Source organism: Canis lupus, chromosome 4 (assembly GCF_011100685.1).
Source record: "Canis lupus familiaris isolate Mischka breed German Shepherd chromosome 4, alternate assembly UU_Cfam_GSD_1.0, whole genome shotgun sequence".
Taxonomy (NCBI): domain Eukaryota; kingdom Metazoa; phylum Chordata; class Mammalia; order Carnivora; family Canidae; genus Canis; species Canis lupus.
The window spans coordinates 37,844,350-37,870,188 of record NC_049225.1 but is presented as its reverse complement, the minus strand read 5'-3'; the positions used below and the strand labels follow the sequence as shown (position 1 = coordinate 37,870,188).

At 43.8% G+C, this 25,839-nt stretch overlaps 1 protein-coding gene and 1 non-coding gene across 4 annotated transcripts; one reads left to right on the top strand and one right to left on the bottom strand.

The window, feature by feature from the left end:
* Positions 1-41: 41 nt before the first annotated feature.
* KIAA1191 (putative monooxygenase p33MONOX) lies at positions 42-14,440 on the bottom strand. Of its 3 annotated transcripts, XM_038534702.1 has the most exons (10): positions 14,144-14,440; positions 12,983-13,090; positions 12,641-12,725; positions 11,787-11,923; positions 10,064-10,242; positions 7,087-7,213; positions 3,967-4,091; positions 1,948-2,054; positions 1,614-1,756; positions 42-1,506 (listed from the first exon to the last, which is right to left on the bottom strand). In XM_038534702.1, the coding sequence occupies exons 5-10, from the start codon at positions 10,211-10,213 to the stop codon at positions 1,298-1,300; spliced, it is 861 nt and encodes a 286-aa protein (XP_038390630.1). In that variant the 5' UTR covers positions 10,214-10,242; positions 11,787-11,923; positions 12,641-12,725; positions 12,983-13,090; positions 14,144-14,440; the 3' UTR covers positions 42-1,297. The 3 variants fall into 3 exon arrangements, with proteins under 3 accessions (XP_038390630.1, XP_038390629.1, XP_038390631.1); XM_038534701.1 differs by lacking the exon at positions 11,787-11,923 and having other exon boundaries at positions 14,144-14,433; XM_038534703.1 differs by lacking the exons at positions 11,787-11,923; positions 12,641-12,725 and having other exon boundaries at positions 14,144-14,437.
* A 2,917-nt stretch (positions 14,441-17,357) lies between these two features.
* Positions 17,358-17,463, top strand: LOC119871689. The gene has a single exon (XR_005358760.1). It is a non-coding gene; the product is annotated as a U6 spliceosomal RNA (small nuclear RNA).
* The last annotated feature ends 8,376 nt before the right edge of the window (positions 17,464-25,839 follow it).

The following is a 25,839-nucleotide window of genomic DNA, read 5'->3' as shown; positions in this document are numbered from 1 at the left end:
ACTCTTAAAAAGACCCCCGCCCAAAAAAAAAGCTATCCACATTTGAGAAAGCAGTTTAAGAAGTTTATTGTCAAAACAAATAAGAGATACAAGCATAACAGAAGACACAAATAAATTAATTATTCTGATCATTTTAGACTCCAGGGCTTTCCAATGAAAGGTCCGCTCGGCTCCCATGTAGACACGATATTATCCAGAACAAAAAAACAGTGGGAATTTGAGCCAGTGTTTAAGACAGTAACTGACCATATACATGGTGAGAGGAGAAATTAAAAAGTGGATTCCTTAGTTCCTTTCCTTAGTAACTTATATATTTATAAAAGTATGCAGCTCTTTCCAGGGGACAATGATTTCATATAGAAAAATTTTAAATTCTTCCACCTCCCAGAAAAAAAGGTTTTATGCTTGGCCTGAACAAGAAAATCAAAATAGAAAACAAACAAAAAAATCAAAATGGGGTGACACTAGTTTCACATGAACCTCAAGACTATCATCTAAATGTAGGTACCACCTTTTCTGTACTTTAAAGTTTGACATCCACTTATCTATAGGAAACCAGTACACTGAATTTTCTCCCTTAGGAAGTTTTCAACCAAACTGGAGTTAAATTAATTTTAAAAGTGCAAAAAAGGATATGCAAGACTAGTGTTTGTTCTGTGACACATAAAAGAGAAGCATCCCTCCAACAGCGCCAGCCAAAGAGGTGCTCTGGTAAGAAGTGGCTACAGGATGAAGTGATCTGTAAGGCCTACCAAAACACAAGGACAGCCCTGGTTCAGCACAGGAAGGGGGGGTCCCTGCCAAGTCTGGCTGTTAACTGTACCCAGATCTCAAATAGATCTGAGGTCCCCCAACTGACAAGGCTGGAGCACACAGAAGTGTACAATCAAGAGGACCAAAGTCTCAACTAGTTTGGGAACACCTGTGTTCCATGATTTGTCCATGCACATGTTTACAGTGGTAAAGAAATCAAGAAGCCTCAGTTCTGGAACAACACATTGTTTACCTAGTAAGCAATGATCAAAGTTCTTGTCTAAGGTTAAATGATACAAAAATGGGTATGAGATCCCCCATACATCACTGCTGGGATTATTTAACTTTAAACCACACAAAATGGCTTCTTCTAACAAGGACAAGCTTTGCATTAACATTTCTCAAAAGCCAATCATATCTCTAGCTCCAGCCTCAGTTTAAGAGGTTTTAAAAACAAAAATAACTTTCCTATGTCAAAGCCAAGGTAAAAGGGGAGTTGGGTACAAGATACCCTCTATCCAGAGTCCCTGAAATACAAAGAGCTCTAGAAGCCAGTGGGTGTGAGCACATTTAAGTCACGAGGTTTGAGATTATGGGTCCGTGGTGGTGGTTTCTTCCCTTCCATCACTGGAATGTCCATCTTGGGCGGCTTGAAGGTTGCCGGATCTTCAGCCATTCGGGTGGCCTGGACACGGATCAATTCCATTGGAGAAGGCTTCTGGGCTCCTCTGTAAGTCTGGGTGGCAAAACCTCCTACAGAAGCAAACCAAAAAGCAAATTATTTCAAAATTAGTAGGCAGCCCCCAGTATACATGGTAAAATGCCATCCACATGGGTTTTCTTGAAGGAGTTGGCTTAACCTGAATCAGACTTCTGAAGAGATCTTGGTCCAAAGAGGCTCCATTTATCCGCCAAGTTTCTGTCCTTGTCTCCACTTGCAGAATCCATGGTGCTAGGATTTGGGCCAGGTAAGGCTGTGGAAGAACCAGAAGCAAACCAGCCTCTGGAAGAGAAAGAACAAAGCGTACCCTTATATCCTCTTCCTACACCTCTAGAAGCATCTCATGCCAAGAGACTAGGAACTGTCAACTTCCCCTGCTCCCTGAAACCACAGGCTTAAATTCCAATTTTGTATGCAGCCCTCGCTTTCCTAGAAGCACACTGCAGCTCGAGAGGCTCACAGGAAGGGCTTACCTGGACTTCTGCTTAGGGGAGGAGTGGGGGCTGCTGCTTGGGGTAGACTGGGCTGAAGCTGGCTGCTTCTCTTCTCTTGTTATCTCTCCACTCTGTAGCTTTAGTTTCTGTTCAGATGGGTTAAGAAGAGAAACTTTTCAAAAATGAGAGCTAATATCAAACAGCTAGTTAGGGTGTAAAAACTTGGTTCCCACTTTAACTTCAGGCAAAAGGATAACCATTAGTAGGTAGAATAATTTTGGATTACAGAACAGATATTCCTTTGATTTTGCCATATTAGACAAAATTCTATCTTTAAGAAAATCTATTCCTTCTACCACATATCTCAAACAGCTCTGTACTAAATATCACATTAGTTTTTACTTTCGGAAACGTCTGTTCCACACTTGCCCAGCCAGCCAATAAGTGGAAGAACCAGAACTCAAGCTGTTGGCCTTCCTGGCCTTTCAGGTAGGGCCTCCAATTCTCAAGCTGCTTCTCCTGCCAGATACAAGCCCAGCCTTTCGTGGTGTCTCAAGGCTAAGACTCAGGCATTGCTATTCCTCTCCAGCTAAATGCTTTCTCTGTTGAGCCTGTCCCCTTTCCGCCCTTTTCCTCCCATAGCCAGTCACTCTGGGTTCCCTGGGCACTGTAAATACACCTCTAACATACAGACTAGCTGTCTAGGAGAGGAGAGACAAATCTCCTTCTCAGTTCTTCTAGATCAAGGCCCTTCCACTGTCTGTGTGCTCCATGTCTAGTAAGCCCAAGCTACATTTCAAACAAATGTGCATGTTCTCAAATACTCAACATATCAATTTATGTAAGCTGGGATTTCAGCCATCCTCATGTTCTACTTATGTGGCTGAGATGCAGAAAATGGCCCAAAGTCAACTCTACCATTATACAGAGTGAACTGCTCACTTGCAGAATTCAACTCACACCCATCCTGGAAGTTATCAAAGACAGTGCCTCTCTCCAGAAGTATATGTCTTGTCTGAGAGCTTAAACTGGCCACCAACCCCAACCCAATCCCCGACAGCAGTGTTTTTTTTAAACTTAGGATGCAAAGAATCATCTGGGATGCTCATTGTAAAAGCAAACAGTCCACAATGGCTTATATCATTGCCCACAGGCCACCAGATCTGTATTATGATACATCCTTCTATATACTATATAGCACCCGGCCTGCCCTCCAAGGATTAACATAAAGATTAAGTAAACCAAGTGTCTCGTAGGTCAAAGGGCACTATTAAGTACCAACTGCCATTCCTACAGAAAATCCCTTGAAACTATGTCATTCATACAACTGTTGAGTCATCATTAACCTTATCAAAAATTGGGGATCCCTGGGTGGCTCAGTGGTTAAGCGCCTGCCTTCCGCCCAGGGCATGATCCTGGAGTCCCAGGATTGAGTCCCCCATCAGGCTCCCGCATCAGCATGGAGCCTGCTTCTCCCTCTGCCTATGTCTCTGCCTCTCTCTGAGTCTCTCATGAATAAATAAATAAAATCTTTTATAAAGCTTTATCAAAAATTATTCTTCACTCATCCCAATTTTGGAAATGGAAAGGCAGAAACATGTCAATTCTACATTTGATTTTAATATTATAAAAATTAAACATAGAACATGATATTCCTTCCCCACTAAAGTATTACTTCTGTTAAGACTGCCCGATTCTCCTCTCTCCCTCAAAGATGGTCACTCTGGTACACAAAGTACCCACTTCATTGTTTGTAATGTGCTCACAAACATCACATGTGTAAGCTCAGGGTCTCAGCCGCTCCTCCTAACCATAAGGACATAAGGCAGATACCCCCAACTTTGTAGATGGATACGCAGAAACCACCAGGCTAAGAGCTCTGGAGCTTTCAAGAAAGTGCCACCATGGTGGGACTAAACCAGTTCTGAACTGCTCACCTAAATCTTTCCATTGCTCTCCACAATCCTCACCTAAATGAGCCAGTAACTTCTAAGCCACAGCATGTCTTAAGTTATGAATGAGGAGGGCTTTTTTAAAGTTCCTAAGAAACAAGCTTACGTGGAGCGCTTCTGCCACTCGAAGGTACTTGGTCTCCTCGGTGGTAAGGCCCTTGTGTGGTGTGTAGCCAGCATCTCTCAGCCCTGCCTGCTGCTCAAAACGCTGAATGCTCTCCTGGGTCTGTTCTGGGAACAGAGGAGATGATAGTCATGCCCATTCCCCTCTCCTACCACAAACAGGGAGTCAACACAGACATTCATGGTTCTCTACAGAAGCAAAAGACCACACTGACTATCTGAGGAAGAGGGGTCCCCCAGACAAGCATCACAGCAATAATGCTGAACCCTGTACAAAAGTTCTCTAACTAGGAAGCTTCCCTCACACCAAGCTCAGAACAGGTTACTCCTAAAGCAACAAATATCCTCCAGGGAAACACTCCTTCCCTTCCTTTTGTTTGTACCCTGACATTTTCTTTGTATTTAGAAATACAACATGGAGGGGATCCCTGGGTGGCTCAAGAGTTTAGCGCCTGTCTTTGGCCCAGGGTGGGATCCCACTCGATCCCACATCGGGCTCCTGGCATGGAGCCTGTCTCTCTCTCCCTCTGCCTGTCTCTGCCTCTCTATCTATGTCTATCATAAATAAATAAAATATAAAAAAAATAAAAAATTAAAATTAAAATTAAAGTGCCTTTTTTTTTTTTAATTTTTATTTATTTATGATAGTCACAGAGAGAGAGAGAGAGGGGCAGAGACACAGGCAGAGGGAGAAGCAGGCTCCATGCACCGGGAGCCCGACGTGGGATTCGATCCCGGGTCTCCAGGATCGCGCCCTGGGCCAAAGGCAGGCGCCAAACCGCTGCGCCACCCAGGGATCCCGAAAATTAAAATTAAAAAAAAAAAAAAAAAAAGAAATACAACATGGAGAAGGCAGCTGACATTCAGAAACAGTGCAAGTTCTCCACGTGTAAAGCTTCCTCAGCCCGACTCACCACACTCATTCTCCACAAAGACTTCTGCCAGAGAGAAACGGGTCACATCTAGGCTGGATGGCACCGAGATACCAATTAGATCCAAACCACAAAGCACATGCAGTGAACTAGACAAGGTCTACCAATCCCACGTTTCTCGTGTATAAGATCTGCCATAACCGCACCTAGCATGAAAGACAGGCCTAACTCAAGGTTAGGGCAGTATGACCGGACATCAGTAAGTCAGTCATGCTGTGGACTGACTGACAGCTATATGTTTGCTTAATCTGCACCCACACTACATAATGCACCCCTTCATGCAGGAATGCGGCAGCTGTGGACCAAAAGCCTGGACACCAGATGTCCGTCATGACTTAGTCATCCCCTTCTGAGGAACTATTTCATTGTCATTAGAAACAGAAGCAAAAAAAAAAAAAAAAAGAGAGAGAGAGAGAAAGAAAAAAAAAAGAAACAGAAGCAAAGAAAAAAACATGTAGGGACGTCTGGGTGGCTCAGCAGTTGAGCGTCTCCCTTTGGCTCAGGGCGTGATCCTGGGATCCAGGATCGAGTCCCCACATCAGGCTCCCTGCATGGAGCCTGCTTCTCCCTCTGCCTGGGTCTCTGCCTCTCTCTTTCTTGGTGTGTTTCTCATGCATAAATAAATAAATCTCAAAAAAAAAAAAAAAAAAAAGCACGTAAAGATGTTTTCCAGTATTACTAGGTAGCCACCTGAAAATTTAAAAAGCAGGAAAGAATTTAATGAATTATAGTACACAAATACCTGGATTTTAAATGCAGTGATTGGTTCTTTAAGACTAGAGCAACCTCCAAGTTCATGGTAGTATTAGTTGAGAAAAACAGAATGGCATGTCTACTACACCTGTGATTATATAAAGATATGCATCAAAGTGGAAGTGACCAGACAAGTACCTGAGTGACAGTAGCACACTGGGCTATTACAGCATTCTGTACTGCTGATGAACAATATTTTCAATGAAGAAGTTAATACTGTGCTATGACTGTGAACAATGACTAAGCTCTCTAACACTGCCACGATACATTCCCAAGCTAGCAGCTGCTGAGTCAAACAATGCCTTTATGTATGAATAAAAAGAGTCCAAGTAAGAGTTTGGACTTGGGGTTTTTAGGTGAATTCTCCAGGAATTGCCCAAGACAAGCTGATGCCCTCCCGGAGCCAATAAACAAGAGCTCCCGACTTCAAAACTGAGCCAACCAAGGAAAACCTCTATGTGCTCTGCAGAGCTACCGCTGACAAGCAGAACTGTGCCTCTAATAGATGTTAACTTCCCACAGCATCTAGAAGGGCCCTCCAGAACCAACAAGTTTAGTTAACTTGTTACAAGGTTTTAAAAGTTAAAAAAATAAAAAAAGCAAGCTCTCATTTCTGGTTTCATTAAAGCCACATACCACACACTCTTAAGGCTAAAAATGGGGCAGCCTGGGTGGCTCAGCAGTTTAGCACCACCTTCAGCCCAGGGCGTGATCCTGGAGACCCGGGATCAAGTCCCACGTCAGGCTCCCTGCATGGAGCCTGCTTCTCCCTCTGCTTGTGTCTCTGCCTCTCTCTCTCTCTCTCTCTCTCTCTCTGTGTGTCTCTCATGAATAAATAAGTAAATAAAATCTTTAAAAAAAAAAAAAAAAAGGCTAAAAATGCTTGAGGCACCAAACTTGCCTCAGGTCCAAGAGAAGAAACAACTTTGAGCATTACAATTTAAAAAAAAAAAGTAGTAGTAGTGCAGGGCAGGTGTGAGATGCCTTGGTGTATGTGTCACCTTCTCCAGGAGAGCCTGAGACAGTCACAGCAGCAGCTCCCAGCCACCAAGCACTGGGGCCACCTAAACCTCCCCTCAGCCTGCCAGCCAGATTTCTCATTTCATGGAGACGGAAACTGTCTTGAGAGTTAAGTCACCTGTTCAATGCCACACTGATGATGTGAGAAAATAAGATTGTATCAACAAAGCAACAGGAGTGTACCTAAATCAACTGAGATACTTAATATTTGGCAAATCTTCCAAGTAAGTGGATCTTCAACACCAGTGCATCATCAACCAAGCTGACAAGTGCCAGGACAGTCAGGACATGGCCTGCTAAGGCACAGGAGTTTGCAGAATCCCCCACAGCTAGCTTACAGGAAGCCCAAACTTTTCCCACCCTTACTTCATTCTATTCTGAGGAGGAAAAGTGCTTACTTGTGATCAGAGAATTCATGATGACATGGGTAGCTTTAGCCTTCACCACAGGGGCCTTGTCCACACTGTCAGTGGCCGATGACATGGTCATGGCAGGGGAGGAGACACTGGTCTCTCCTTCCTCCGCCTGTTCAAGAGAGGTAAGGAGGCGCTTGAGCAGGGCAGAGGAGTCACATGCCAAAATTTACTCTTTGGGGGAAGAAGTTGCTAAAATATTTTTCATTTGATACGTAACGATCCGAAGGAGGGGGCTGGTTGTCTCTGCCCAGTGACATAGCTATTATCCATAGTGACAATATACAAAGACGTTATATGCCAATATGAATTTGTACAAGTGGGAAAGCAAGAATTTGAAGCTGTGAGGTCTACTACCTGCCCAGCCTCTGTCTGTCCACTATCCTATGCTACTGTGTCCTTAAGAAAGTAGAAGAAACTCTTATTACTAAGCCCGACCAGGTATCAGGCACTATGCTGGCTTTTGCTTAATCACTGCATTTGCTAAGTAGTTCTCAAACTTTGCTGAGCATCAGAATCCCATAGGAGGACTTGTTAAACAGATTGTTGGGCCCACCCCAGAGCTGATGAAGGGTAGGGGTGGAGTGTGCTCAAGAATTCATGTTTCTAATAAATTCCCAGATGATGCTAATGCTGCTAGTACCCAAGACCATACTTTGATGCCTGCTGCTCTAAAAGTTCAAGTAATAGTCTTTCAAGTCAAACCAAAAAAAAAAAAAAAAAAAAAAAATCTAAGTAGCTCCTCATCTTTCACATGAGAGAGCTGAGACATAGCGCCTTCTGTAATCTAAACACCAGAAACTATGCTTCGGTGGAGCGGGGAGAAGAAAACTGTGTTTATTCTGTTCTCTGCTTCTCCAAAGAAACTGAGGAGAAAGATGGTCCAACAGAAAGAGAGCAGAAGAAAGTACTGAAAGGCTGCATCCTTGTTACAAAATAAGATCTGCATCTTTTAGCTATAACCCGACTCAAGAGGGGCCTCTGCTTCCTTACTTGGAGCGCAGTTGACGGTCCGGACACAGACAGTCGGGACACATGAGAGAATGCGTGTAAGGAGTCAAGCCAAGCCTTCCTATGAGACAGCAGTTGTTCCAAGCTGTCAACCATTCCAGCTGGGGCTTGCCAGAAAACGAAGCCCACCCCTTGCCCAGTGGAGTAAGCAGCAGCCTTTAGGATGAAAAGGGTGTGCCCCTTCAAAGCACTACCAGAAGCCATGCTGGGGGCACCTGGTGGCTGAGTCATTTAAGCATCCGACTCTTAGTTCAGGCTCAGGTCATATGATTCAAGGGCATGTGATCAAAGCCCAAGTTGGGCCATCAGCAAGGAGTCTGTTTGAAAGACGCTCTTCCTCTGCCCCTCCCCTCATTTGTGCACATTCCCAAAGGCTCTATTTATTTAAAGAAATAAATAAAATCTTAAAAAAAAAAAAAAAAAGAAGAAGCCATGCTTGTTTTCTGCCCTTGTCCCTGGAGTCAGCTGCTCCGGCCTCACAGTCAGGCTGCTGAGCCCTTTTCCCCTAGCACTGCTTGTACTTTCTACACTAAATATTTTCTCTTTAACAAATGACTAGGTCAGATTTCCATAGATAACTGACCCAAGGAATCCCCCCAGAGCTGTAGGGGATGCTTTCATAGAAAGAAGCTCCCTATTTTGAGAGCTTTGTGGGGAAGGCCAAGGGGGTTCACTAGAAAGGAAGGATTAAATATAGCTCTACCAAGTGAAAGTTAATCAAGGAGTCAGGAGTCACACTACTGACACCCAATGTGTCAAGCCTTTTAATCCTCTTTTGTTATCCCCACTTAACACCTCCATGATCTAAAGTATTTTCATCTCTCGGGTGGGAGATACTGTAACTGAGGCGTGAAGCTGTGTCCTCAAAGTCATTGCTAGTACACAGACCCTTAAGGGATTCACATCTAAGTCAGCTTAAGCAGCTGCTTACTGTGCACTTTCTGCCATGCCCTGAGCTGTCACCAGTTCAAAGTTCAGTGAAACTAGCTGCAGGTTAAATGGCCTCACCAGAACTTGGCAGGCCTAGCTGATTTGGGCAACAAACAGTGCCAACTTTCTTGCATTCTTGGTGACTGGAGTCAGAAGTGAGAGAGACACAGGCCCTGCAGTCAGGACACATGTCTGCTACAAGCATGTGAGAACCAAACTGCACAAAAGGGCTGAAGAGCAGATCAAGGTGCAATGAGGAACAGGTGTGTGTGGGGCGGGGGGAGGGGCGGCTTAGGAAGGAGGCATCTTTTATGGAGGATGGCAATGGAAGAGCCATCTGAGGCAGGAGGAACAGCATGAGGAAAAGCACAGCATGTGTTCACAAAAGAGCCAATTTTTCCCTTAATCATTCAATGAACATTTTTTTGGAACCTACTTTATGCCAGGTCCTCTGCTAGATACTGCAGATGAGGGTACAAAATTAGACATGGCCCCTGACCTCAAAAAGCTAATGGGAGGTGATAAAATAATGTAGGGATTATGACAGGGGTCCGTGGTACAGGGGAGAGCTCAAAGGGAGAGGTGTTGGGACAGGAGGAAAATCCTCACAGAAGAGAGGTCTGAGCTAAGACTTAAAGGATACCATTTATCAGGCAGTGGGAATGGAAACAGGGGAGGGAGAACAGGATGGGGACTGTAAACATCTCAGGCAATGAGCAGTGTGACACAAAGACTTGGAAGCATAAGATACCCACTGAAGAAATCTTAAATAATTTGCATGGTTGGATCACGGGACAGGGGGGATGACACAGAAGAGTCTCAGGTAGGAAAAGACATGGCCATTCTAGTTTGAATTCACAAGAATAAAAAGGCCCACCAACTCCAGCTGAGGCACTAAAAACATACAGGGATTGGTAATTGCCCAATTCTATAGGTGTCAGGAGCCATGGAAGGCTTCTGGAGCAGAGGAAGAAAAACGAAGAGGTTGGGCTTGCCAGAAGCAGTCAGTGGAATCAGATACCTTGGCAAGGTGCTGATACTTGCGTTCTGGAATCACTGGCTTCCAGGGGATGCTGCCCATGTCCGATGGAGGAGGAGTCATGGGTGTAGGGTCCTCGAGGGCATCATCATAGCTGAAGGCCCGGCGGTACATCCCAATAGGCAGGGACATCTTGCCTAGAGGCCCACTAGGCTCAAGAGCTAAGAAGAGAGATACCTGTCAGGATGGGTTTGGCAATTGAACATGCTAGTATCTCTAAATTCAATTCTAGGCAGGAAAGCTCTGAAACACTCTTCTGTGACAGAGCAATAGGTTGTTCTGGATAGCTAATCCATTCAAGGAAAGGTAACAGGACTAAAGTCCTTTCTTTATTGCCTGACACTTTGAATTCTCTGCTTTCCACATTCAGAAGCCCTAATCCACTTTTATGGAGTAGAAAAAACAAAGTTCAACTTAAATTTACCTGAGCAAGGTCATACAACTTCAAAGTACAGTTTGGAATCAAAATCCTAACCTCTGATTTCAAAGCTTACATTCTTTATGCCACAGAAGCCACCGCACAGCAATGCCAAGGCTCTCGATTCATGCAGGACTGAAGATAGGAAGTTCTTGCTCCCAGTTTATAGATAAGGAAAACTAAGGCCTAGTGGTAGAGTGATTTGCCAAAGCTCATACACAAAGTAGCCAGCTGGGGCTCAACTGCAGATCTTCTGACATCCCTTCCTGCTCTACCAAAGAAAACCAGAGTGGTGTTACAAGAAATATTTAATAAAACAATTTGCTATCCAGTGTCACCTCTAGTTTCAAGTACTCTGTATGACTTAGACAGCAGAGCCAATTTCCATCACAGAAACTGTGAGGGACAATCACTCTCATAAGACACTGCCAGCTGATGCTGCCATTTCTGTTCACTGGAACTGACTGGCAGGATGTCCCACAGTGACGCAGGCACCCTATTTCAAGGGCACTCTCAGTTCTGCCAGACCAGAGAGCAAAGTTCATTTTGTTTGTCTGCCTAATCCTTTCACAGCAGAACCAATGTCCAGATCCTGCCTTCAACATGACATTTTCCTTCTTAAAATTATACCATCACTCTCTAAGACATAAACTTCAATGGCATTAAGTCCCAATCAGGCAAAAACACTTCATTTAAACAGCAAAGGAGAACAAGCAGTTGTCATTTTTATTACTATTAATAATAATTACTAACAAATCCATATAAATAAAGAATTAGTGGTTGCCAGGGACTGGGATGGAACAAATGAGGAGTCATTGCTAATAGGTACAAGTTTTTCTTTTCAGGGTGATGCAATATTCTGGAATTAGATGGTGGTGACGGTCGTACAACCATGTGAATATACTAAACACCACGACACTGTTCACTTTAAATAGGAATTTTATGGTATGTGTATTCTCCTAATTAAAACAAACACATAAGCAAATAATGATTACCAAATACCCTTCCTTGCTGGGCAACTACATCCCTCATCTTACCTAATCCTCATTAAGCAGATATTCTTCCCATTTTCCAGGTCAGGAAACTTAGGTATAGGTCTTAAGTGACACCCAGTTAGCAAGGTGGAGACTGCAGAACAGATCTAAGCCAGTGCTCACACTCTCCATGCAACACTCCGTGCTCCCCATGCTACAAAGCTTTACCCTTATGAGTGCAACCCTATGGCCCAGATGGTTACAGGGAGTTTATGGTAATCACAACAACAATCAAAGACAAACTAAAACGCACACTGATGATGTAAGAGACATCCAGAGATGGATCCACATCAGGAGACATGGGGGAAACTCCTCTATTAATCCACTTAATTTGGGAGCAATTTCAAAACATCTTAAAGACTCCTCCCAGCAGCCATCCCAACAGCCTTCCTAAAAATAATAATAAAGTCAGCTAAAATTTAGTAGGAAATATACTCCTACAGATAGAGACCAAAAAATTGAGCAGCAAATATATATTCATCACTAATTTTTAACTCACATTTTCACATGTTATATTTAATCTTCACAGCGACCTTGAGAGAGGCACTATCTCTTTACTGAGAATCAAAATTTGAGTGATTCAGATTTGATTAAAACTCACTGGCCCTTCCCACTAAAGAGATAAATGATTTTAGTAACCCAGAAAGTATTGCCCTACACAGGCCCAGGACTCATTAAACATTGCTGTGAGCATTCTCCTAACTGCCCAGGTTTAATATGCCTTTAAATCAGGCTGGTGTCATTTTTGCCCAGACCTCCATTCTGCCCACTCCCTATCATCTCCAAAAAGGGGAATAAGTATCATCGTTTTGGTGCATATTACAAGAACTACACAACTTATTCTGAATTCTTATTTGGTATCTACAGGAAAGTGACAAATTTGGCACACCCTTAGGTATGAAATGACTGTTCTCTTTCAAGTTAGGGTCTGGGTTCATATGCTGGCTGGGTGGCTAATAATATTTAAATTTAAATGATACCAAGTTTAAATACTTGCCTGGTGACAGAAAGTAACTATTAGTATATGGTTGAGAAAAAAAAGTGGTTTCTATCTAGCTTAAAACATTAAGGGCAGAACAAGACTTTATCAAAAAGAATTAAGTTTACCAGGCACTTCTGGTTGTCTCGAAGCCATTGAAAGACTGGGATCCAGATGTTTTCTATATAGAATTCGGAGCTGAGTCCCTGCCACCTAATAAAAATAACAAAGGGCATGTTCTTACAGTGAACACCAAAGAATAGCTCTAAAGCTGTTCTTCTGACAGGCACACAGAGTTTTATAGCTTGTTTACAAGGTTGGAGCACACATAAAAGAGCCAATAGGTGACAAACACGACAAAGGAGATTTAAAAAAAATTTTTTTAAGGATAAAGGCAAAAGTCTCATCCATGGATGATCTTAACACATGTGGTATGACAGACACTATACGTAGTGAAAAGGTCACCTTACCAGAGTGAAATGATGATTATGCTGACAGACAGGTATTAATGAGGAACATTGTCCAGCGGCTGCAAATTAGCAAAGCTGCTTGAGGAGAGTCCATCCATTTCAGAGGTTCTAAGAATAACAAACAACCAGCATTGGTACAGCCTTCAGAGTCTGCCAAACACCTTCCCCTACGTTCGTGTATTCCTCACAACAACCTTGCAAGAGTGATTACACACATCATTTTAAGTAAATTAGGACTTACTTAACCAACAGCAAGGGGCTATTTACCATAATAGGTACACTCATTCTCTGTTGCTAACACTAATATTCATAAAGGTTTTATACAACGCTTATCTTGTGTTTTAACCCTTGCAGCAAGTCTGCAAAGCAGGCATTATTTATCCCCTACAATTTTAAAAGAACGAAACTAAAAACCCGGAGATGTGTATATGTGATTTGCCTAAGGTCACAGATAAGTGGCCCATCTGCAAGGCAGGTAGTTTCACCTCCATTTTCAGGGGAATTAAAACAAAGCCCTGAAAAAGCCCAGTTACTCTGAACTTGCTACACTGCCCCTCTACCTAAGTTCAGAGGACGAGTTTGTTCTTCATTAAAGACCATCAAAGAAACCAAAGTTCAGCCATTCTCCGGGCCCAGGAAGCTTTCCGACCCACATTCATCCCCTTCCACTTCCCTTAACGCGTTCCACTCCCCCGCAAAGCTCACGCAACTCCTTCACGGGATACAGAACAAAGCCACCAGGATCTGAAAGGCCAGGTCTGAGCCAACCCCCCTCCCAACCCGTGGGACTAAGGAAAAGGAGATTAAGGCCGGGGCCTGGGGCAAGCCAAAGGTTCTCCGAGGGCAGGCAAGGCGGAGGCGTGGGGGTGAGAGCGAGGAGTGCGGGTCCCGGGCTAGGCCGGTCTGAGGAAGCCGAGGCGGGTGCGGGGGACGCCGCGGGGCCATCAGAGAGAAGTCCCACTGGGAGACCCTCACAGAAGACGGGGCAGGAGAGGAAAGGGGCGGTCGGACCGAGCTCTGCGCCTGTGTAGGGGTGAAGGGAGAGGGACCGAGAGGCCCTGAGTCAGCGCCTCGGTGGAGGTGGAGGAGCCGGAGGTGCGCCCCTTCGGATGCGAGGAGGACGCGTCCCCAAACAGGGCCAGGCCCGGGCCCTCTAGTTACCTGTTCTTCCGCTGCCGCGGGGCTGCCTACAGCCGAAGCTGCGGCACTAAAGAGGCTCTGAGGTCCCACGTCTCACGAGACGCTGTGGCGCAGTCGGAACCCAAGCCATGGTGTGAGCGGCGCTGTGCCCGGGGCGACGCCGAAGGCCTCGAGCACTGACCGGGGAACTCGGGCTGCCGAGCCGGCCGGCGGCCTTTCCGTAAAGCCTTCCGAGGTCTCGTCGCATCACGCGAGATTTGGCCCGAGAGGCGTTTAGGACTTGCTGGGACCTGTAGTCCGTGGTGGGAAAGGCCCCACGACCTCCCGGGCAGCGTGAGTCGGAGGAACCACAGTTCTGTCCGCAGAACCAGCCATCTCCCTGAGGAAAAGCCACCCTTTACCACAGCCCTGTGCATTGGTCTGTGACAGGCTGAGGAGTCCGATGGAGATAGCATTGAAAAGTGACGTCCGCAAAGCCATTGGGCGGAGGCGAAGTTGGGACCCAGAGAGATGGGAAATCACTTGACTAATAGGTGAAGGGAACCGGCACCCTCTTCCAGAAACAGCTACGTCGGGCAGGGTTCTTAGGAACGGCACAACCGAGGAGCCCCTACTCTCTGCACGGTAAGGTGGTCCTAATATTTCCATTTTACACCAAGGAACGTGACACTTGGAGAGGTGCCAGGTCAAATGTCATACCCTGAAGGAAAACTTCTTTCTTTTCCTTTTCCTTTTTTTTTTTTTTAATAAATATCATGAAGCAACAAAGTTGAGGAAATAAAAGAAGATGAAAAAAAAATCTACTCCCATTTCTACCCAAAGTCCGAAGCTTGCCATCAAGGCTCATCTCGAGGGCTCTGAGGACTGAAGTGGATCTTTGAGGGCAGGGCAAGGTTCTGCATTTGCCCTTTGCCAGGCCTACTGGCCGGAGAGGCTCCGCTCCTACAACTTTAAACTTTGAGTGCTGTTACCATGGTGCTTAAGTGAGCCACCAATTCAAGCCTTTTGTGGATTCTATAGTTAGCTTATGAATGAATAGCACAATTACATTGCAGTGTGATTTGTGTGTGTGTTAAAAGTGTTACTTTGGCAGCATCTGGGTGACTCAGTCCGTTAAGCAGCCGAGTCTGAATTTGGGATCAAGTCATGATCTCGGGGTTGTGTGATGGAGCCTCCTATCTGCTCCACAGTGAGGGCAGAGTCTGCTTGTCCCTCTCCCTCTGTTCCACCCCCATCACTTGCTCGCTTGCTCACTTGCTCTCAAATAAATAAACAAAATCTTTTAAAAAAATGAATCTGTTAATTTGGAACTTTTAAAACATTGCTATATAATTTTTTACATTCTGCAGAAGCAAAGCTGACACCTTACCCTCCTCCATCAAGAGGATAGACTTCATGGCACAGTTCAGTAAAGGGGGGAGAAACAGGACTTAGTGCTATTACATAAATAATAAGCATCAGCTTGTTTTTTATCACCAAATAAAACTAAAGTATTTCCTAAGTAAAACAACTTTATCCCTGACTTTAACAATACAAATTTCTGAACCTATGCATTATGTTGATCATCATCATATAAGAAAATGGCTGTTTCCCACCAAAAAAAAAAAAAAAAAACAGATTAAACTTTTAACCTTCACAATCTTATAGGGTTTTCCCCCCTTAAGTGTGTGTTGTATTTTTTATTGAGGAGCAGATTATTTTAAAGCCTGGTGTCCCTTAGAAGCCTTCTTTGCAAGTACACTTTTTGAAAGGGTTTGGTTGCACAGGTGAGGATTCAGTCAAAACTGAATCCACAAGGCCCAAGAAGGGTATGTTTTGAGCTGTTTGAGCTCAGGCCATCTTTTGCAGCTCTTGGGATGGATTTCTTACAGCAATAAAGGTTCCCCTTTATCCCCTTTTGTGCTTTCTTCTGACGCTGGTTTTGGTTCATAGGCAAGCCTGCTTCCATTTCTATGCACAGCCACATTTTTCCTCAGGGGTGGCAGCATCATTGGGAAGTTGGTCCTTGAGGTCTGACTGTATGGTTAAGTGTCTGGGGGCAGACAACAGTCAAGGGTCCCTGTATGTAACTGACCAGGGAATCCCGTTGCCTTCTTACATATGTTTAAACATACACTTAGTATGAAACTAATTTTCTAAATCCTTTTGCCTCTGAATTGCCTTTTTGCCCTTCCTTGGACATCTCATACTTTAACAAATTTAGAGCCTCAAAAATTAGAATTGATCAGGATCTCTCGTACATCCACCCTGGATGCCCCAAAGCATCCTACATTCCTACTTCATGAGGGTGGAGGCAGGCAGCAGGACAGAGTTCTGCCTACCTGCCTTCCTCTGGACATCTGCGCTCTCTGGCCAGTCCAAACCCGCTCCATAGACTTGCCAACATTCTCAGCAACCCGTCAGCAGACAAGAACTTGTTTACTGACAAGGAAGCAAGTGGGGCATTTTAGCACTTCTGGGGTTTCTAGACTCAGAGCTCTATCTGGAAGCCTGCCCCATATATCATCACAGATGAGGTATTTCCATTGCCCACTCAGCTGCAGAGAAAACTAACACTCTCAAGGGGACCTTGGCAAAGATATCTCAGCCAGGAAATGGCAGAGTTGAAATTCAAGCCCAGGGCTGAATGCCCTGCTGATAGTTTGGCCGCTGGCTGTCCTTGGCCTCAGCTACCCCACTTTTAATACCCCTGGGGCAAGAGGGTTGATGGCACGTTCCCACAGAGGAAAACAAAACAAAACAAAACAAGAAGTAACATCTCCCTCTAGTGGTGAGGGGGAAAGATTTCACTGAAGAGATTAATTATTTTTTTTTTAATTTTTATTTATTTATGATAGTCACAGAGAGAGAGAGAGAGAGAGAGAGAGAGAGGCAGAGACACAGGCAGAGGGAGAAGCAGGCTCCATGCACCGGGAGCCCGATGTGGGATTCGATCCCGGGTCTCCAGGATCGCGCCCTGGGCCAAAGGCAGGCGCCAAACCGCTGCGCCACCCAGGGATCCCTGAAGAGATTAATTAAAAGATCAGTTGGGCCAACTGTCAGGCTGTCCTTAGAGACCAACTTATCCAGCCTGATATTATACAGGTGGCGCAGCTAAGGTACATCGAAGAGAAGGAACCAGGCCAATGTCACACCATTAGTCGGGGCAGTTAATTAAATAGAAAATGTGTTCTTGTGTTTTACTTAATGTCAGGCATGATGCTCAGAGCTTGGGGACACCAAGCTGGGTGAGGATGTGCTCACTTTAGCAGCACATATACTAAAATTGGAATGATACAGAGAAGATTAGTGTGGCCCCTGAGTGAGAGATACCTGGGAAGGAGGACACAGTCCCTGACTGTTATGGGCTGAATTGTGTCCTCCCAAAAGTCCCAAAACCCAGTGACTCAGAACAGAACAGTATTTGGAGATGAAGTCTTTAAAGGATAATTAAATTAAAATAAGACTGGTGTCCTTATAAGTAGAGGAAGAACCCCCAGGGTTGCACACACATAGAGGAAAGGCCATGTAAGGACCCAGTGAGAAGGCAATTAACTGTAAGTCTAAGAGGGAGGGCTCAAAAGAAACCACACCTGCCACCATCTTCATCTTAGACTTCCAGCCTCCAGAACTGTGAAAAAATAAATTTCCGTTGTTTACACCACCCAGTCTATGGCGGTTTTTATGGCAACACTAGCAAACTAACATGAGGAAACAGACAATGAATAAATGGTTATGAATAACTACAAATCAAATGTCATGAAGCAATAGCACCAGGTGCTATGTAATAGAAGGGCTGACTCTGGAAGATCAGGGGAGGTTGCCCAGAGACATACAAGTTGTAGAGGCAGATAAATAGGTAGACGGTGCTCCAAGTAAGGCAACAGGGTAAGGGCAATAACTCAAAGGTAGGAGAAAGCCTGTGTCTTAAGAACTGAGGGCAGCCCGGGTGGCTCAGGGTTTAGCGCTGCCTTGGGCCCAGGGCACGATCCTGGAGTCCCACGTTGAGCTCCCTGCATGGAGCCTGCTTCTCCCTCTGCCTCTCTCTATATATCTCTCTCATGAATAAATAAATAAATCTTTAAAAAAAAAAAAAAAAGAACTGAGAGAAAGTACAGCTGGGGGGTGGGGGAGTCCGCACCCCCAATACAGTTGGGCTTCATAGGCCAAGGTACAGAATGTGGTCTTTTCCCTGAAAGCTAAGAGAGGAAGTGGCCATCTCAAAGTAGATGTAGTGTAAACAACTCTAATGTCAGCCTTTGGTGAGGAGGAAAGGGACAGTTAGAAAGGTTAGTTGCAATGTGCCCTGGTGTGATTTTTGTTAGGCTAGAATCACTTACCTGGATGGCAGAAATTAGCGCATTTAAATGCAGTTGGGAAAGAATCAAGCAGAGAGGGAGGTGTGGAAGATGTGAGTGAGGGGTTTAGAGCCCTGGGAATCAGGAAGGGGCCCGAGGGATTTGGTAAACTACTTAGGGCCTATGAGCTTTTCAGGGACTTACAAAGAAAATCTCTGAGTGCTTAAAAGTAAAATCATTGCCTCCAAAATTTTTTTTAAACCATGAAAAATCAATGTTAATGTTTAATTAAGTGCCTAAACAAGAGATTATTATGTCAATTTTCTTTTATGACAGTGTTTAGTGTTCATAAAAATGGCATTTACATTTGAAAACAATTTGGGGGGCAGCCCTGGTGGCTCAGCGGTTTAGTGCCGCCTTCAGCCCAGGGCCTGATCCTGGAGCCTGCATGGAGCCTGCTTCAGCCCAGGGCCTGATCCTGGAGCCTGCATGGAGCCTGCTTCAGCCCAGGGCCTGATCCTGGAGCCTGCATGGAGCCTGCTTCTCCCTCTGCCTGCGTCTCTGCTTCTCTCTCTCTGTCTCTCATGAAAAAATAAATAAATAAAATATTTTTTTTTAAATGTAGACTACTCTCTCCTAGCCAGCAAATGCCAATGCATAATTTGCTTAATTTATTTCCTGAGCCTTCGGTAAGCCCCCTATGCTTGAATTAATGCCTCTCCTCATATGTGCTCTTTTTCTCGTATCATTGCATTATCACAGTGTCTTGTATTGGAACTGCCTTTTGATTTGCTTATACTCTTTAGCAACATTTATTCAGACCCTGTGATGTACTGGGCAGTATGATTAGCACTCTACATGCGTTATCTCATTTTACTTTTACTATATCTCAATTAGATAGGTTCTTTGATAACATCTGGCTTACGTATGAGGAAATTGGGACTTGGAGAAGTTGCTCAAGCCAGACAGCTAATAAGTGGTGGAGGTAGGCTTTGAACCTGGGCAGTCAACCAGATACTTCTAATATCCTATCTAGGAGCATGTTCTTGTTAGGAACCTTCTGACATATTTGATACTAAAATGCCATGATGTCTGCAACTAATTCTCAAAGATTTTGTGTGTATCTGTGCATTTATGTGTGTATCTGAATATACACAGAGAAAGAGATAAATAGATAAACCAATAAGGCAAAACGTTCACAGTTTGTGAATCTAGATGAAGGATTTACAAGCATTCACTAAGCTATACTTTAAACTTTTGTCTATAGGTTTGAAATTTTTTGAAAGAAAAAAATTGGGAAAAATCCAAATGTAAAGTGCTTTAGTCAGAATTCACTAGGTTAAATGGAGAGAAACTCAACTCCACCAGTTTAGCTCACACAATCCTTCTTGAATACCTGAAACCAGAGGCTCAAATTTTCTCAACCTTCAGGTTATCTTTATTCTACGTTTATAGGGAACATGAATGCTGATAGCGCTCCAGCTTTATTTCCACCAAGAAAAGTATGGCTATTTCTCTTTTTTATAATATTTTATTTATTTATTTAGTTAGTTAGTTAGTTAGCTAGTTAGCTAGTTAGTTAGTTATTGGATATATATATATATATATAGAGAGAGAGAGAGAGAGAGAGAGAGAACAAGCAGAGGAGTGGCAGAGGGAGAGGAAGAAGCAGGCAGCCTGCTGAGTAGGGAACCTGATGCAGGATTCAACCTCAATACCCTGGGAACGTGACCTGAACCCCCCGGATCATGACCTGAGCCAAAAGCAGACACTTAACCAACTGAGCCACCTGGGTGTCCCAGAGTATGGCTATTTCTCTAATCCAATTTGAAAGTCTCAAACACTTGCCCTGGCTTAGGTCAGTGCTTCCTCCCACTGCAATCAATCATCTGTGGTCAGGAGCATGTTACATTAGAAAATGTTGGGATCCCTGGGTGGCGCAGCGGTTTAGCGCCTACCTTTGGCCCAGGGCGCGATCCTGGAGACCTGGGATCGAATCCCACGTCGGGCTCCCAGTGCATGGAGCCTGCTTCTCTCTCTGCCTGTGTCTCTGCCTCTCTCTGTCTCTCTCTATCTCTCTGTGTGACTATCATAAATAAATAAAATTAGAAAGAAAGAAAGAAAGAAAGAAAGAAAGAAAATGCTTTGGGGGACCTGGATGGCTCAGTCCGTTAATCATCTGCCTTTGGCTCAGGTCAGGATCCTGGAATCCTGGGATCAAGCCCCACATTAGGCTCCTTGCTAAGCAGGGAGCCTGCTCTTCCCCCTCCCTTTGCTGCTTGCCCAGCTTGTGCGTTCTCTCTCTCTCAAATAAATAAATAAAAATCTGAAAAAAAGAAAAGAAAATGTTAGCTTCCCTAGGAATCTTGTGATTGGGATAGAAGAAACATTCCCACAGGAAAAGGGGGAGGTGACAGAAAGCACATAGTAGGTGCAATCAGTAACTGCTCAACCAGGATTGATGAATACTGAAAGGAGGGGAATTATGCTAGGTGCTGGAGGTACAGCAATGACACAGTCCCTGCCCTCAGGGACCTTCTAACAGAGAAGACAGGCAAACTGATACTCATCCAAATTACTAATTGAACAAATGGAGAAAGGATATGAACAATCACAGAAGAATAAAACTGAATGGTGAATATATAAAACACATACAAAGTTGCTCATTCCCACTCCAAATAGGAAAAATAACAATAAACAAAGAGATATAAGTTCATTTCTGTCAGATTTACAAAAGTTTTAAATTTGATAATACTATATGTTGGCAAGGTTATGGGGAAATGGAAACTGAATATGTTTTCATATTATGGATTATAAATTAGGATAACCATTTTGGAGAGCAAATTGGCAATATTGACTTTGAGGATGCACAAAAAGAACAATTCAGCAATTCTATTCCCCAGGATACTTTAGACAAGTTCTCACAAACGTGCTTAAGGAGATGCCTCTAACACACATCACTGTGAGCACAAAAATCACATCACTGTGATAGCAAAAATGGGATCAACCCAACCATTTCAACAACAGAAGGAAAAAAAAATAAATTGTGATATATTCACACAAAGGAATACTACACAACATTTGTAATGAATGAACTAGATCTCTATGTATCAACATGGTTGATCTCAAAAACATCATGTTGGATTAAAAAACATAACAATAGTACATTACCTGTAGAGGCCACTTTTTTTTTTAAGATTTTATTTCTTTATTTTGAGGGAGAGAGCACAGGTGCACATGTGCTTGGGTGAGCTGGGTGAGGGGCAGACAGAGAGGGAGAGAATCCCAAGCGGACTCCACAGTGAGCAAGGAGTCCCACATGGGGCCAATCCCATGACCCTGAGATCATGACCTGAACCAAAATCAAGAGTCAGATGCTCAATTGACTAAGCCACCAGGCATCCCCATAGAGGACACTTTTAGGCAACAGGCTTGAGCAATGGGAACTTGAAAAGGCAAGAGGGCCAAAGTAACCACAGAGCTGATGCAAACAGGCTAATCAAGCGACCCACCTTGACATAGCCATAGGACCTAGCTGACCAATTACAACCAGGCACAGTTCCAAAGATTACCAAAAAAGGGAAAATTCCATACAGTCCCTTACTTTCTCACTCTACCCTATAACAATAGCCCCTTACAACCACCTCATAGCAGACAGTCTCTCCTTTGCTGTCCTGCCTGCTGCTCCCTTGCAGTGTATCAATAAACTTTTATCTCTTTTGTCCTGCCTCGGGTGTATCCTTTCACTGCCCATGCCAGTCCCCATCTGATCAGGAGGTGCCACACTACCATTTATGTAAATTATTAAACAAAAAAAAGTTTTGATATGTATGTAATGAAAGTATAAAAACATAAGTGGGAATGATACACATCAACTTGAGGATAATGGTTATCTCTGGAGATAGGAATAGCACCTTAGTTATACTTCAAAATTTTTTTTAATAAAAAAGAACATGGCAAAAATGCTAATTCTTCAAGTTTTGGTCAATACTTGGATATCTGAACAGGTTTATTTTACATATTTAATAATTTTTAAATTTAAAAGCATTAAGAGCCGATTAATTAAAATGATGTAGAACTCAAGAGCTTGTCTATATCTGTGAAAATGAGATATCCTAAAATCCAACTGAGAACACATGTGAGGGACTTCGAAGCCAATCCCTTGAGCTTCCCTTCTTGTTTGGAAGAAAAGTTTGATTGAATGAGTGTACCTAGATTCCAGGATCTGTACAGGGAGATCCAAAATATTGAAAGCATAGTTTTCAAGACACACAGATCTGGTTCAAATCATAGCTGCCTCATTTATTCACTATATGATCTTAGAGAAACCACTTCCTCTCTCAAGTTTATTTTCTCTTTTGTGAGATGGAGATAAGCTGACCAGATGGCAGACAACACAAACCAGCCACAGATTGAGAGATATCTGAGAGTCAGAGGGAAGCTGGCAGATGGGAGAGGCCAGCCCTATGGCCATCAGAAATGGGCTGGCTTGAATACAGACAGTGGCAACCCAGAGCAGAAGAAGACAGAGCTCCAAGAAGGGAATCAGGCCCTGTCGGTTTTCAGACAAATGTACCCTTTCTTTTTCCCCACCTTGCCCTGGGCAGACCTTGTCCACTCCTATCACCATTATTATCATAAGCTGAGAAGGTGCTGGCTGAGTGGGGGGAGTCAGTAACAAATTACAGTGCAGTGAAGTGGCCTGCACCTCAGCAGCCTCTCTTCTACCACTCCTCTTCCCTCTCCCTGTACCCTAAGTGCTAAGTTATAGCAACTGGGAGGCAGGGAGCAGGTGATGGCAACTTCTAGTAAGAATCTTACCTGGGTCCAGGGAGGTACAAAAAGGTTCTCCAGAGATACAGTTGTCTGCTCAGAACAGTACCAACTTGAGGTGTAGACTGTGTAGACACCAGAGAGTCTCCTTCCTAACTTACCAGGAATAGTTCAAGCTACACTTGGGCTATGCCACCTCCCCCAGGCACTAGCCCTGGGCCCAAGGAAAGAGGAGCTCACAGGAGCAGATAAGAGATGCCTGAGAGGCACACACCCAACAAGAGAAAAGACAACATACAAGACTACCTTATCCAGGCACACCAGAGTTAATGACTTGGCAGGACAACAAATGAAAATAAGCATTTTGAATATTATTCTAAAAAAGAAAAGAGGATTTTGGAAATATGAAGGGAGAAATAAGAAATCATAAAGAACCAACTACAGAACCAGATATGAAAAATGTCGACAAGGGATGCCTGGGTGGTTCAGCGATTGAGCGTCTGCCTTTGGCTCAGGGCATGATCCTGTAATCCTGGGATCCAGCTCCACACCGGGCTCCCTGCATGGAGCCTGCTTCTCCTTCTGCCTGTGTCTCTGCCTTTCTCTCTGTGTCTCTCATGAATAAATAAATAAAATCTTTTTTTAAAAAAAGAAAAATGTAAAAAAAAAGAAAAGAAAAGAAAAATGTAGATGAAATAAAGCCTTCAAAGACTGTGGTGAATAGCAGAGTAGATATAGCCAAGGACCAAATATGCAAGTATGAAGATTAGGTTTAGAAAATTTCCTAAAAGGTATGACAAAGGTATAAATAACTGAAAAGTAGAAGGTTAAGCCAGTGTAGTCTGAGCTGGCTACTTCTGGATAGTATGGTGCATGATATAACCAGTGGACCCCTTGGTCTGGAAGCTACTCCTGCACCTCTCATTGTAAAGTGGGTCCCCTCATTGGATGCTATCTTGTTTGCAGCTGCATCCTGTAGATCCAGCTTGATCCAAGTCATTATCCTTGGACTAATTATTCAAGCCAAGTGTCATATAAACATGGCAGGTTTCCAGTTAATTTAGTCATTAGGAAAACAATTCCCAGGAGATGAAGACAAACAAATGTTTGCATAGCAGTACACTTTACACCAGAACAAAGGCTGATATATAGTAGATGATCATTAAATGTCAGTTCCCTGCTGCCCTTCTTGCTCCATCATCAGAGACACATAGTATTTATCCTAGTAGAGATGGGAAACCACTGAGGAATTTTAAGCTGAAAAATGACATTGCCAGCTTTTCTTTTGTAAAGACTGCTGTGTAGCAATATGGAAGTTGTACTGTATAAGTTTGCAGTGGTTATCTTTAGAATTTAATCTTTAATTGAAGAATATCCAGATGGGGTTATGATTGAAGAGGAATTAACATCATCCAGAGATGGATATATTGACTGATGGGACTTTGTCTTCTCTTTTCTCAGAAGGTAAAGAGTGACTCTTTTTACGATGGTTATTGCATCATGGTGGAAGCACAAAGTTAAAAGAGGATATAAAAGTAAAACTGGATGCAGAGTCCAGGGTCTCAGTTGTGCCAGTCATTAGTTTACTCATGGCTCCATCCCTCACCCTTCACATGCTCTGCTCTGTATGGGGGCCAACCCCTGACAATTCCATTTCCAAAGTTTCCTCCCCAAATGGTCCAGTTAGTTTCAGTCAATGGCAGCCAATGCCAGGTAAGAGACTGAAAAGGTTTGGATAGAGAGGCGGGTGAAGATCAAGAAAAGAATGTGTCAAGCAAGCCAAGAGAGGAGCATGTACAATTGATTCAATTCTCCAAATATTTCTTAGGTGTGAACTCTGGGCCTCAGTCTTACACTGAGCACATCAGACCCTAAGATGGCAAAGGCCTGGTCAACATCCTCAAGTAGAATGACAGAAAGATAGTTTCAGGCAGACACTGTGACCACACAGGATGACTGAACTCCAGCTGAGAGACAAGAGGATGATCACCCACTGTGTGTCAGGAGGCAGGAAAGGTAAGACAAGGCCTAATTGGACCTTGAGAAGCCTTTAGTTCTCAAGGGATTAAGTGCTCTCTTTTGAAATGACATAAAACTTACGTGAATGCCAAGACCAAATTCCATAAAAAAAATTTTTTTTTCTTTTTTTTTTTAATTTTCTGACTGCAAAGCTCTGGATAAACTCATTGGTGCTAATTTTCTCTTTCGGAACCTTGCGTTCCTGTCCCGCCAAGGAGGTGATCCCCCAAGGGATGAGCTGGCATCCTGACCAGGTTTTGAACGGCATCTCTGCTAAGTCTTCATTTAACAATGTGAAATGGTACAAGGAGGTCAAGCAAAATGAGAACTAAGATGTTAACAACCAATTTAACAAGGAAGCATCTGTTAGAGACCCAGATGAGAGCAGTTTCCATGGGTGGGTTGGGTGAAGAATAGGAAACACACATTATCCAGAAGGGCTGCCATGAAAAGGAGAGAGAGGTAGTGACAAGTAAGGGAGGACAGTTTGCTGAAACAAGAGAGATCTGACTTTCCCTTCTAAAAAGCACTGTTTTACGAAGTGACCAAGAACATCGGTCAGCTAACCACTGGGCATACAGAAGTGCTCGGGAGGTGCCAGTTTTATCACCACCTCCCGTCCTGCCCAGGCACAGCCCCTAGCTCCGC